General features: G+C 45.1%; 1 protein-coding gene across 5 annotated transcripts in view; it reads left to right on the forward strand.

The window, feature by feature from the left end:
- CASR (calcium sensing receptor) overlaps window positions 1-13,365 on the forward strand; it is a 181,711-nt gene that overhangs the window by 133,825 nt on the left and 34,521 nt on the right. For 4 of the 5 annotated variants that reach the window (XM_039504209.1, XM_039504211.1, XM_039504214.1 and 1 more), the window contains one exon: window positions 448-549. The exons of the other annotated variant lie outside the window; for it this stretch is intronic. In XM_039504209.1, coding sequence (XP_039360143.1) covers window positions 448-549 — 102 coding nt within the window. The remainder of the gene's footprint in view (window positions 1-447; window positions 550-13,365) is intronic. 5 annotated transcript variants of the gene reach the window in all.

The following is a 13,365-nucleotide window of genomic DNA, read 5'->3' on the forward strand; positions in this document are numbered from 1 at the left end:
AGAATCTTCTGCCTTCTGTCTTCCTTTGCTCGGAGAACAGGAAGGATACCAGAGAAGATGGTTTGGACATTCCTCAGCTTCAGCATGCTTCTGAGTGCCCTGAAGTTATCTACTGTCTGTGAGATATCCCACAATGCAGTGTCATTTGTGCCAATATGAATCATCACCAAACATCACCAGTATTTCACTAGGAGGGTGGTGAAGCACTGGAATGGGTTACCTAGGGAGGTAGTGGAATCTCCATCTTTAGAGGTTTTTAAGGCCCAGCTTGACAAAGCCCTGGCTGGGATGATTTAGTTGGGGTTGGTCCTGCTTTGAGCAGGGGGTTGGACTAGATGACCTCCTGAGGTCTCTTCCAGCCCTAATATTCTATGATTCTATGATCTTTATCTAGTGATTTCAAAAGCCTATCCAGTCTTAGCGTGATGTCTTGTCTCTTGGTTCCAGGTAAGCAGCCCACTGTCCTGTTGCCCTGCCTGGCCCTTGCTGAATGTTCTTTTGATTCTTCTGAGTACTGAATCACCAACAAGGATCTTCTGTCTGTCTGATGTAAGCAGGGTGTGAATAAGCTCTCCCCTGACATCTAGTGATGCACTGGGGGACAAGAATGTTTAAGAAGGATGAATTCAAACTGGAACGGGTACAAAGAAGGGCCACTAGAATGATCTGAGGAATGGAAAGCCTGTCGTATGAAAGGAGACTTGAGGAGCTCGGTTTGTTTTCCTTAACCAAAAGAAGGATAAGAGGAGATATGATTGCACTCTTTAAATATATCAGAGTCTTTTAAATGTTAGATTGAGTGCTCAGTATTTGTTTCTATCTTTAGCTACAAAACATATTTTTGACCGTGACGAGTTTGGCTAATCATTGATAGGCTGGTGCCTATAAAAAAAAGGCCCATAATTACACAATGAAAGAACACAGGCTGCAGCTCTTTCTTTTAAAGTTTAGAGCTTAAACATTTCTGGGTTGCTTGAGCCTCTCCTCCTTATTTTGGTCCCACATTTCATAGTAAAGCACTTCACACATGTCGGCCACGAACCTTGTGTTCATGATAATCTGAGACTGTTAACAAGGCCTCTCCCTTTTCAACTCAAGAGCTGTTTCATGAGATGCTCATCAGAAATTCCAGCAATGGAGGCCAAGCCTATTGGTAGGCAGGAATCAAAAAGTTTATTCCTCTGGTTGCTGTTGCCCCTCTGGTTCATATTCTAGGCAGGACTTGCTGCTTCCCTGCACGAGTTGACTTACATGGAATCTTCTATTCCTTGGGCAGGACTGCAGTGATAATCTATATACTAGAGCAGGGGTAGGCAACCTATGGCATGCGTGCCGAAGGCGGCACACAAGCTGATTTTCAGTGGCACTCACACTGCCCGGGTCCTGGCCACCGGTCCAGGGGGCTCTGCATTTTAATTTAATTTTAAATGAAGCTTCTTAAACATTCTGAAACCTTTTTTACTTTACATACAACAATAGTTTAGTTATATATTATAGACTTATAGAAAGAGACCTTCTAAAAACGTTAAAATGTATTATTGGCACGCGAAACCTTAAATTAAAGTGAATAAATGAAGACTCGGCACACCACTTTTGAAAGGTTGCTGACCCCTGTACTAGAGAATAAGCCATTCAGTGCAGGTTAATGCTTTTGTACAACTATCTCCCTGTAAATTAGAAGTATCATTTTATACATGAGTTGGTTTGCAGATATCTACGGTCTGGTGACTCTAATCCTCATCTATGGTGTATGTGACTGAAGAAAATGTGCTGCTAAGGTAATTCTGTAAAACCAGCTCCCAGCCAGGGATATATAATGATTTCTAGGAAGACTAATGTCAGGATGTAAGGCAGAAGAACAGATTAACTGAGATGAATGTGATAAAATAAAGCAAAAGGGTTTCTAGGGAACCCAGACATTTCTCATTAGTTCAACTCACTGACACTATTAACTATCAACATTCTACATGCCCCTAAAAAGGCAACACTGTGCAGTGATGTGTCTGTGCAAGTGCTGTTGCAGAATCAAACACCATATCTGTGAATTTGTATAATGCCTATTATCAAAACAAGTAAAAGTTCTGTACTTTCTACACACAGAGATCATCAACCCACCACTGAAATCCAGCCAGCTCTCGGGTGGGACATGGGAAATGTTTAATAGCAGACTGCAACACTGCATAACAGATTAGAACAGGAAGTGAAGAAAAAAATACTATATGCCAACTCCCTAGGCTTCAAAGCCCAAGCTCCAGCCCAAGCTGCAACTTCAAAGCACTGTCTATACAACTATTTTTAGAGCAGTAGCAGGAGCCCTGTTAACTCGAGTCTGTTGATCTGGGCTGGGAAGCTTGCTTCTGCTCAGTCCGAAATGCTGTGTAGACCTACCCAAAGGGGTCTTGTAGAGAAAACTAGAAATAGCCAAGCTTGGGAGAAAGCTTAATCTGACGTTTATACTATATGGTTACTATTATGTAGTGCCTAGACTCCCTGATCAGGATCAGGCCTCTGTTGTGCTAGGCATCATACCTCTCAATTGTAGCACATTTTTGGTTACCGAATGAAGCCATTTCAAGGTTTCTGTCAGATCAGGATTGGAAGGGACCTCAGGAGGTCATCTGGTCCAATCCCCTGCTCAAAGCAGGACCTAAACTGCAACTAAATCATCCCAGCCAAGACTTTGTCAAGCCTGTCCTTAAAAACTTATAAAGAAGGAGATTCCACCACCTCCCTAGGTAATCCATTCCAGTGCGTCACCACCCTCCTAGTGAAAAGGTTTTTCCTAATATCCAACCTAGACCTCCCCTACTGCAACTTGAGACCATTGTTCCTTGTTCTGTCACCTGCCACCACTGAGAACAGTCCAGATCCATCCTCTTTGGAACCCCCTTTCGGGTAGTTGAAAGCAGCTATCAAATCCCGCCTCATTCTTCTCTTCTGCAGACTAAACTCATGCATTCCCACTTTGAAAAGGCTATGGTACATATGGGCTGTTGCCTGGAGGCAGCTGCAGATAACAGGGAGCTCTTACAGAAGAACTCTATATGTATATACATGTAAACAGCTAGTTAATAATAGATAAGATACCAGTAGATGGCAGTCAATAATATGTAGTCTAGTTCCTGGGTTTTATAGAACTGATAAAACTTCTTGTTTTGCACTGTAAATGGTTTCCTCTGGCTGCTCTTTACATGCAGACCATAATGTGTCAGAAGTAAAGTAGTTTTTACTGCTTTAATTCTTTATTGTGGCCAACCAGAGGCATTGAGTCACTTCAGCAATAGCTGTGAACCGCACTCCACTCCTTGGCACAATGCAAATGCAAGTGTGAAAACTGGAGTTTATTTAGATCCTCACAGAGAAAACTATGACGTGGATGTAAGACAGGAGAAAGGCAGCATGGCGATCAGGGTGAATATGCTGAACACAGCAGTTCATTTATATTAATAGATTCATAGGTTTTGAGGCCAGAGGGGACCATTAGATTATCTAGTCAGAACTTCTGTGTAACACAGGACATAAAATTAAATCTAACTACTCATGTGTTCAGCTCAATAATTTCTGTTTGGCTAAAGCATATCTTTCAGAAAGGATCCAGTCTTGATCTGAAGACTTCAAGAGATGGAGAATCTTCCACTTCCTTTGGTAGTTTGTTCCACTGGTTAATCATCCTCACTTTTAAAAATTTGCACCAGATTTCAAATTTGAATTTGACTAGCTTTAACTTCCAGCTGTTGATTCATACTATGCCTTTCTCTGCTAAATTACAGATCCCTTTAGTATCTGGTATTTTCTCCCTGTGAAGGTACTTTATATACCTTGATCAAATCACATCTTGATTTTCTCTTTAATAATTAAACAGATTGAGCTCCTTAAGTTTCTCACTGCACGGCATTTTTTCCAACACTCAAATCATTGTTATGGCTGTTGTCTACACCCTGTCCAATTTTTCAATATCCTTTTTAAAACATGGACACTGGATGCAGTATTCCAGTATCCGTTTCACCAATGTAGGATACAGAGGTAAAATCACCTCTCTACTCCTACTCACTACTCTAGGAACAGAGAATGCAGGCTATACGTACAGGATGGGGGAAGCAGTGACTTGGGGAGTCAAGAGGGGTAATCACCTGAACATGACCCTCAGTACAACGCTATGGCCAAAAGGGATAAGATGACATATAAACAGGGGTACTTGTGGCACCTTAGAGACTAACAAATTTATTTGAGCATAAGCTTTCGTGGGCTACAACCCACTTCTTTGGATGCATGGAATGGATCCATGCATCCAAAGAAGTGGGCTGTAGCCCACGAAAGCTTATGCTCAAATAAATTTGTTAGTCTCCTGTTCTTTTTGCGGATACAGACTAACACGGCTGCTACTCTGAAACCTGTCATTATATAAACAGGGAATCTCAAATAGAAGTAGGGAGGTTATATTACCTCTGTATTTGGCACTGCTGCAACCACTACTGAAATACTGTGTCCAGATCTAGAGTCCACAATTCAAGAAGGATATTGATAAATTGGAGAGGGTGCAGACAAGAGCCACAAAAATGACTGACGGATTAGAAAACCTGCTTATAGTGAGAGGTTCCAAGAGCTCAATCTGTTTATCTCAACCAAAAGAAGATTACAGGACAACTTGGTCAAAGTCTATATGTAGGTACATGAAGAACAAAATTTTGAAAATGGGCTCTTTAATCTAGCAATTATAACAAGAGCCAATGGCTGGAAGCTGAAGGCAGACAATTCAGCCTAGAAATAAGGTGCAAATTTTTAACCATGAAGGTTATTACCCACTGGAGCAACTTTCCAAGGATTGTGGTGGATTTTCTATCACTGACAATTTTTAAATCAAGATTGGATGTTTTTCTAAAATATATGCTCAATTTCCAACATGAATTAATTCATGGAAGTCCTATGACTTGTTCTATATAGAAGTGCAGACTAGATGATCACAGGTCTCTTCTGATCTTCTAATCTATTAATCTATTCTTGTGTTTATACAGTCAATTATTTCATTTAGCAGTATTTGCCACTGCATCGCACTGAGAGCTCATGTTGACTTGGTTGTGCACTGTGACACCTAAGTCCTTTTCAGAATCCCTGGTTATCAGGATAAAGCCCTGTAAGCATGGTCTAGATCACTGGTTTTCAAGCTGCAGGTCGCAACCCAGTACTGGGTCGCGGAAAATAAGGCACTGGGTCACAGTGGCTCTGGCCAGCACCACCAACCGGGCTGTTAAAAGTCCTGTCGTCAGTGCTGCTCAGCTAAGGCAGGCTAGTTCCCACCTCTTCTGACACTGCACTGTGCCCCGGAAGTGGCCAGCAGCAGGTCCGGCTCCTAGGCAAGGGACCACAGAGCTCCGCGCGCTGCCCCTGCCCCGAGCACTGGCTCCCACTCCCATTGGCTGTTTCATTGATCAAAATCTTGAATAGCATCAAGCCTAGAACTGATTCTTACAGAACCTCACTAGAACCACACCCATATTTGATAATTCCCCACTGATAACTACTCTTTGAGATTTGTCATGTAGCAAGTTCTCAATCTATTTAATATGTGATCTGTTGATATTGTATAGTGCGTTTTTTAATCATAATATGCATTGCTTGTGCATTGCTGTGTGCTACTAAGTCAAACTCCTTACTAAAGTATATTACTTCTCTGCAGTTATCTTTATTAACCAAGCCTGTTGTCTCATCAAAAAATGAAATCAGGTTTGTATGACTACACCAATTTTCCACAAAACTGTGTTGACTAGTATTAATTATATTCCCATCTTTTAATTCTTTATCAGTGAATCCCATATCGATTTTGGATCATGGCCACTTTCTCATTTCTGCATTTACAGCTAGCAGCTGCCGAACAACAAGATTAAGTAAAATCCTAGATTTTTTAGAAAGCTACCTTTTTCCTAAAAGAGATGGAATATATAAGAGAGATCTTTTCAGTACATCTTATCAAAATGACACTGAAACTATAGTATAGACCAATAGATAACCAGGCATAAGTGCCTTTGCTCTCAGCAGAATCCAGTGAAAATTGAGGCTTTTACAGGTGGCAGATGAAATAATGATCTGCAATGCTTTAAAGCATTCCAGCCATATGCCTCTAATAAAGAAACAAACTCAATCGATATGGGGATGGTTTTAAAGGCCTTGGTTGCCTGCCTGGAAAACCTGGGCCACTTGGCTATCAACCCTAAGGTGAAACTGCTATACCATCTTTGAAGAAGGAACTTAAAAAAACAAAATGACAACGTTGTGGAGTTGGGAGACTTAGAGGAAGTTACAGGGCCACCAGGCAATATGATAGCTAGTAAAAAGGCCAAGCAAACTTTATCTCTGTATCAGGAGGAGAGATAGCTCAGTGGTTTGAGCATTAGCCTGCTAAACCCAGCGTTGTGAGCTCATGCCTTGAGGGGGCCATCTGGGGATTGGTCCTGTTTTGAGCAGTGAGGTGGACTAGATGACCTCCTGAGGTCCCTTCCAACCCTCATATTCTGTGATACCTCATTAAAGCTCTGCAATGTTCCCATTAATCTTTGCCAACAATTGAAGAGATCCTGCCAAGGTCTTTCCTGTTTTAGATCCCAAAGATGATTTCTGACTGGGAAAACTTCATGCCCACAAACAGCTGCTTACTGACATCTTTCTGGACTCCTTTTGGCAGATCTAGAAGGCTGTGAATGACATTTGGCTTTTCTCTGGCAAGATTGGGGGTATGTCTGTGTCAAATTGTCAACTCCATCTAGTTTCGTGAATGCCATTTCTTTTCAGGGGCTCCACTTCTTGTTGTAACCTTCATGTTTCAGTGTGACCTTCATTTTGTATTGTAACCTCCATTGTGGACTAGCACATCCCTTTTGTGGTAAGAGCTTGACACCTAGTTAAATGACTATGCCTGAGTAACTGGCTCAGAGCAATCTAGGCCCATCAACTCTGATTGTCTTTCAGCCACCGGGCCATCCACAAGAACAATGAGCTCCTTAGACCAGTTGTTTTCAAACTTCTTTTTTGGCGACCCAGTTGAAAAAAATTGTTGATGCCCGCGACCCAGTGGAGCTGGGGATGAAGGGTATGGGGGAGGGGGCTCTGGGCTGGGGCAGGGGCTTGGTAGGTGTTCAGGGCTCTGGGCTGGGGGTGCAGGCTCTGGGTTGGGGCTGGGGATGAGAGGTTTGGGGTGCAGGAGGGGGTTCTGGGTTTTGCGGGGGCTCAGGACTGGGGTAGGGGCTTGAGGTGCAGGAGGAGGTCAGGGCTCTGGGCTGGGGGTGCAGGTTATGGGGGGGCAGGGATGAGAGGTTTGGGGTTCAGGAAGGGGCTCCTGGTTTGTGGGGGCTTGGAGCTGGGGCAGAAGATTGGGATGCGGGATTGGGGCATGGACTTACCTCAGGCAGCTCCCAGTCAGCAGCTCAGTGTGGGTGCTAAGGCAGGCTTCCTGCCTGTCCTGGCACCATGGACCACACTGCTCCCCGGAAGCAGACAGCAGCAGGCCTGGCTCCTAGGCGGAGGTGTGCAAGCGGCTCCTTGCAGCTCTCACCTGCAGGCACCACTCCCCCCCCAGCTCCCATTGGGCAGGAACCGGCCAGTGGAAGTGCGGAGCTGGTGCTCGGGGTGGGGGTAGCACCCATGACCCCTCTGCCTAGAAGCTGGGCCTGCTGCTAGCCGCTTCTGGGGCGCAGCGCAGTGTCAGAACAGGTAGGAACTAGCCTGCCTTAGCTGGGCAGGACTGCCGATGAGATTTTAATGGCCCGGTCGGCAATGCTGACCAGCGCCACCGTGACCAGTACCTTACATTCCACAACCCATTAGAAAACCACTGCTCTACACAGAAGCCTGGTGGGAAGTGAGCTCCTGTTCATCATCCTGGGCCCATGGCCAACGGAGTTAGAGACGATATTTAAGAGGGAATGCTCTCTGTGAAGGGGGATTGTTCATTGCCTCATGCCAGAAGACTGGGCTAAGGAGAGAGAATCAGAAAGGGCTACCTATGGACACTGACCAAACCCAGGGCACACAGGAGGGGTGAGATCAGACTCAAAGAGTGCATACAGAATTGTTTCCTGTTTTCCAAAGATGTGCTGTATATTGGACACCTTCTAACTGCAGAGGGCGTAAAACCAGGCCCAGAGACGGTCCAACCATTTTGGACACTGCCTCTTCACAAAGTATGCAAGACATACAGCACTTCATGGGATCTGCTAGTTATCCATCCAACTTCCTGCCATAACTTTCCCAGATCAAAGGGCCTCTGAGGAAATTGCCTGATAAAGATGCTGGATGGGGATGGGCATCCCAACAGTAAGATGCTTTCAAATAAATCTGTAAAAACAGCAAAGAATCCTGTGGCACCTTATAGACTAACAGACGTTTTGCAGCATGAGCTTTCGTGGGTGAATGCCCACTTCGTCGGATGCAAGAGTGGAAATTTCCAGGGGCAGGTAAATATAAGCAAGCAAGAAGCAAGCTAGAGATAACGAGGTTAGATCAATCAGGGAGGTGGCCATCCTCCAGCAAAAAAACTTTAGGACCAGACTTCTAAGAGAAACTGCTGAGCTTCAGTTCATTTGCAAATTTGACACCATCAGTTTAGGATTAAACAAAGACTGTGAATGGCTAGCCAACTACAGAACCAGTTTCTCCTCCCTTGGTTTTCACACCTCAACTGCTAGAACAGGGCCTCATCCTCCCTGATTGAACTAACCTCGTTATCTCTAGCTTGCTTCTTGCTTGCTTATATTTATCTGCCCCTGGAAATTTCCACTCTTGCATCCGACGAAGTGGGCATTCACCCACGAAAGCTCATGCTGCAAAACGTCTGTTAGTCTATAAGGTGCCACAGGATTCTTTGCTGCTTTTACAGAACCAGACTAACACGGCTACCTCTCTGATCAAAGAAATCTAAGAGCTAGTGACTAACCATCTAGTCCTAAAATATTATGATGTGAAGAAATCTGTAACTATTCAGTGTGCTGCCAATGAATACAGATTTGGAGCAGCATTGTTACAAGATGGTTAGCCTGTAGCATTTGCTTCTAGAACACTCTTTACTACAAAGTATAACTATGCTCAAACAGAGAAGGAATGCCAACCATTGTTTTAGCATGCTTCAAGTTTGACCAGTATCTTGTGTGACATGATCATATCCATGTGGACAATAACCACAAATCTTTGGAATCCACCTTCAAAAAACCTTTGCTATCAGCTCCACAATATTTTCAAAGGCTATTTATGAAAATTCAAAAATATATCTCTCTATGAGACAAGGTTGTTGCTAACAAAAGCTGGTTTAGCACATTTAGCACGTCAAAAAACTCTGATTCCGGGTACTTAGCCATCAACTTTCATCAGTTCAATGGTTTGACTTTCTTTAAAACTTGGCAGCAAACACATACTTCTTAATATTTATGTTTTGTATTCAATTTAAATTATTTTAATAGATTATAATAAGTTTAGGCTTTAAAAATATGTTGTTAATTTAACATTTTATTTTAAATACAATTTAAAAAAACCCAGTATTTAATTTAAATTAAAAGAAAAATTTCAACTTAAATAAAAAACTTTTGTTTTTTTAATAATCTATTTTTATTTACTCTGCACTCTTGCCATATTGGTGCTGTAGAATGTCTACGCAAGGCCCAAGATGTTTCATATTGTTAACTTAGAGAACAGTGATTAAGTTCCTGGGTGGACTGGTTGATGCCAACCAAGATTCTGAATCAAAGGTTCTGGTTCTTGGTAGTTACTGAAGGAAATATGACTAAGTATTCTTTTTATAAATTTTATTAAGCTTAATTAACTAACAGAAAACCAAGAAAACATGTCACTAAGGCTAAACTATTATAAACACTACTAAACTTATCTAAAAATTGAATAATACAATTATCAAATCAAAATCAGAAGCAGTATTGGATGGTGTTAAGTCATCAATTTAGTCAAATCATCAGATTAATTCAGCAGATAATCAATCCTCATAAATCCTAAACCAGGAATCCAGGAGGTTGCTGTCCATTTAGTTATAACTAGGGCCCTACCAAATTCATGGCCATTGTAGCCCAGTGGGCCAGCTTACCTGTATTATATTCATTGCTTTGTTATCCTGCTCTATTATATTTAGTAATAGTGCTTGCTCATGTTGATTCCATTCTAGGTGTGCGCGTGCCCACATGCATAGCCATCGGAGATTTTACCTTAGTGGTACCTGTAGGGTGGGATGTGGCGCCCCCTGGAGGGATGTACTCATGCCGCAGTAAATTAGGCGCTGCCAGCCCTACGCCTGCTCAGTTCCTTCTTACCGCTCGTGGTAGTCAGTCGGAGTGTCTCTCTTGCTTGGCAAGAGCTAGTGGTTGTCTACCATTTTGAGCTTTGTGCCTTAAGGCCATTGTATATACTTCACTTTGCTAGTCTTAAGTGGTTGTCAAATAGTTCTTAAATAGTTGTTAAGTATGAGTTAGTTAGTAGTTAGGATCCCAGCGGGACTGTTCCTCAGGCGGGGAATGCCCCGGTCTCTGGGTTCAATCCCCACTAGGACTATGCCTGTGAGTGACTCCCACAGCGGTTGCCTTAAGTGCCTGGGGGAGTCACATATTAAGGAGTGGTGCCAGATCTGCAAAACTTTCAGCCCCGTACCCAGAAGGAGCAGCACATCCACCTCAGAGTTCTCCTGATGGAGTCCGCCCTCCGCCCAGCTTCTGAGCTGTCCAGACAGGTTGCACCAAGTGCCTCAGCCTCTCTGCGCAGCGCACTGCCAGCACCGACTCCTCACGGCACCGTTCACCATCGCCGGTGCCAAAGAAGAAGGCCAAGAAGCACTTCCCGGCACTGAGCAAGTTGGCCCAGGGGTCATCTATCAAGAAACCCAGGCCTGCCCACCAGACTATTCTGGAGCCACGTGATCATGCCTCCCCAGCTGGGGTGTTCAGCCTCCTGAAAGGTCCACCACTGACTCTTAGGAGCGATATGGGACCTACACTCCTGCCAGGGAGCTAAAAAGTGGTGTGCCTGGCCTGCCAGGTATTCTTGCCCCCCTGAAGGGCAAGGCGGTGCAGGTCCTGATGGACAATACAGCCGCGATGTACTACACCAGCAGGCAAGGAGCCAGGTCTTCAGCCCTTTGTCAGGAAATGCTCAGCCTCTGGGACTTGTGTGCAGCATGCCATTCATCTGGTAGCCGCCCACCTACCCGGAGCCAAGAACATCCTGGTGAATCGCCTCAGCAGGACCTTCTCGTCTCGCCACAAATGGTCGCTCCATCCGGAGGTGGTCAGCCTGATCTGCACGTGGGGGACTCCCCAGGTAAACCTGTTCACATCCAGACAGAACAGGAAGTGCCACGTGTTCTGTTCTCAGCAGTGCAGGGACAAAGCCTCCCATATTGGACGCCTTCCTGATTCCGTGGTCGGGAGCGCTGATGTTTGCCTTCCCGCCGGTACTGCCGATCCACGAGTCCAGATCAAGGTAAAGCAAGACAAAGCACTGATCATCGTCATAGGCCTGGCATGGCCTTATTAACACTGGTTCGGCATGCTGCTGAGTCTCTCGGCAGCCATCCCACTGCAGCCACCTCTTCGGCTGGATCTGCTGTCACAGAACCATGGCAACCTGCTGCACCCAAACCTGGAGTAGCTGCACTTGACAGCCTGACTGCTGCGTGGCTGAGTGTGGATAAATGGGGGTGTTGCGCTGGTGTCCAGCAGGTCCTGCAGGGCAGCAGAAAACCACCAGGGTGACCTACGTGGCAAAGTGGAAGAAGTTCATGTGTTGGGCCTTGGATTGTCACAATAGTGCGGCTGAGGCCCAGCTGCAGGACATACTGAACGATTTACTGCACCTTTAAGCACCAGGGTCTGTCACTATCTTTGATCAAGGTACACCTGGCGACCATTTCGGTGTTCCACCCTCTGCTTCAAGGCCGGTCGGTCTTTGCCCATCCCAGGACGGGGCGTTTCCTGAAGGGTTTGGAGCGCCTTTACCTGCATGTCCAAGACCCAGTCCCCCCTTGGGACCTGAATCTTGTGCTGTCCAGACTCATGGGTCCCCCCTTCGAACCCTTGGCTTCCTGCTCCCTTCTGCTTCTCTCCTGGAAAGTGGCCTTCTTCATCACTATAACTTCGGCCTGTAGGGTGTCCAAGATGAGTGCGCTCATGTTGGAGTCACCCTATATGGTCTTCTACAGTGACAAGGTCCAGCTGCATCTGCACCCGGCCTTTCTGCCCAAGATCGTCTCCGAGTTCCACACTGGTCAAGATATTTGCTTACCAGTCCTTTATCCAAAGCCTCATGCTACAGATGACAAGCGCAGGCTGCATACCCTGGACGTCAGATGGGCACTGGCCTTCTACGTTGATAGAACAAAGCCATTCCATAAGTCAATGCAGTTGTTCGTTGCTGTCGCTGACCAGATGAAAGGTTGCCCAGTCTCAGCCCAGAGAATTTCGTCTTGGATCATGGCCTGCTTCCGCTTTTGCTATGAGCTGGCAAAGGTGCCCCCACCAGTGATCGTGACGGTTCATTCGACTAGGGCGCAGGCATCATCTGCAGCCTTCCTGGTGCAGGTGCCAATCCAGGAGATCTGTCGGGCCGTGACCTGGTAGTCCGTCCACAAATTCGCATCGCATTATGCCCTGACTCAGCTGGCTCGAGACAATGTTGGCTTTGGCAGAGCAGTGCTGCAAGCTGCGAGACTGTGAACTCTGAGCTCACCTCTGTTGATTCTGCTTGTGAGTCACCTAGAATGGAATTGACATGAGCAAGTACTTGAAGAAGAAAAAACGGTTACCTACCTTTCGTAACTGTTGTTCTTCGAGATGTGTTCCTCATGTCCATTCCACTACCTGCCCTCCTGCCCCTCTATCGGAGTGGTTGGCAAGAAGAAACAGAGAGGGCGTAGAGCCGGTGGTGCCTGATATACTGTGGCATGAGGGCCAGGGGTCTCCACAGCTGGCCCTACAGATATCGCTAAGGCAAAAATCTCTGACGGCCATGCAAGTGGGCACGTGCACACCTAGAATGGAATGGACATGAGCAACACATCTCGAAGAACAACAGTTACAAAAGGTAGGTAACTATTTTTTTTTCCTTACCCAAAAGTCTACAGCAGTCTGTGCACACTGGTAAGTATTCCAGTTAGGACCACTTCCCCCAAGTCAATGATGTTTCTTTTTTCTAAATGATCTTGTTGCCTTCAGTATGAGGAGGGGAAGAGAGGTGATCTGATGATGTCTCTGTCTCTTACTTTATAATCTCTTCCAGGTGCTGGAAAAATTCTTGCTGTGTCATGGGGTTAGGAAGCCCCCATTGTCTATGTGTTTCACATCCAGTCTTACATATGAATTGCAAATTCTTGCTTTCACTTTCCATATA

The sequence above is a fragment of the Mauremys reevesii genome, linkage group 1 (assembly GCF_016161935.1).
Source record: "Mauremys reevesii isolate NIE-2019 linkage group 1, ASM1616193v1, whole genome shotgun sequence".
In the NCBI taxonomy this organism is placed as follows: domain Eukaryota; kingdom Metazoa; phylum Chordata; order Testudines; family Geoemydidae; genus Mauremys; species Mauremys reevesii.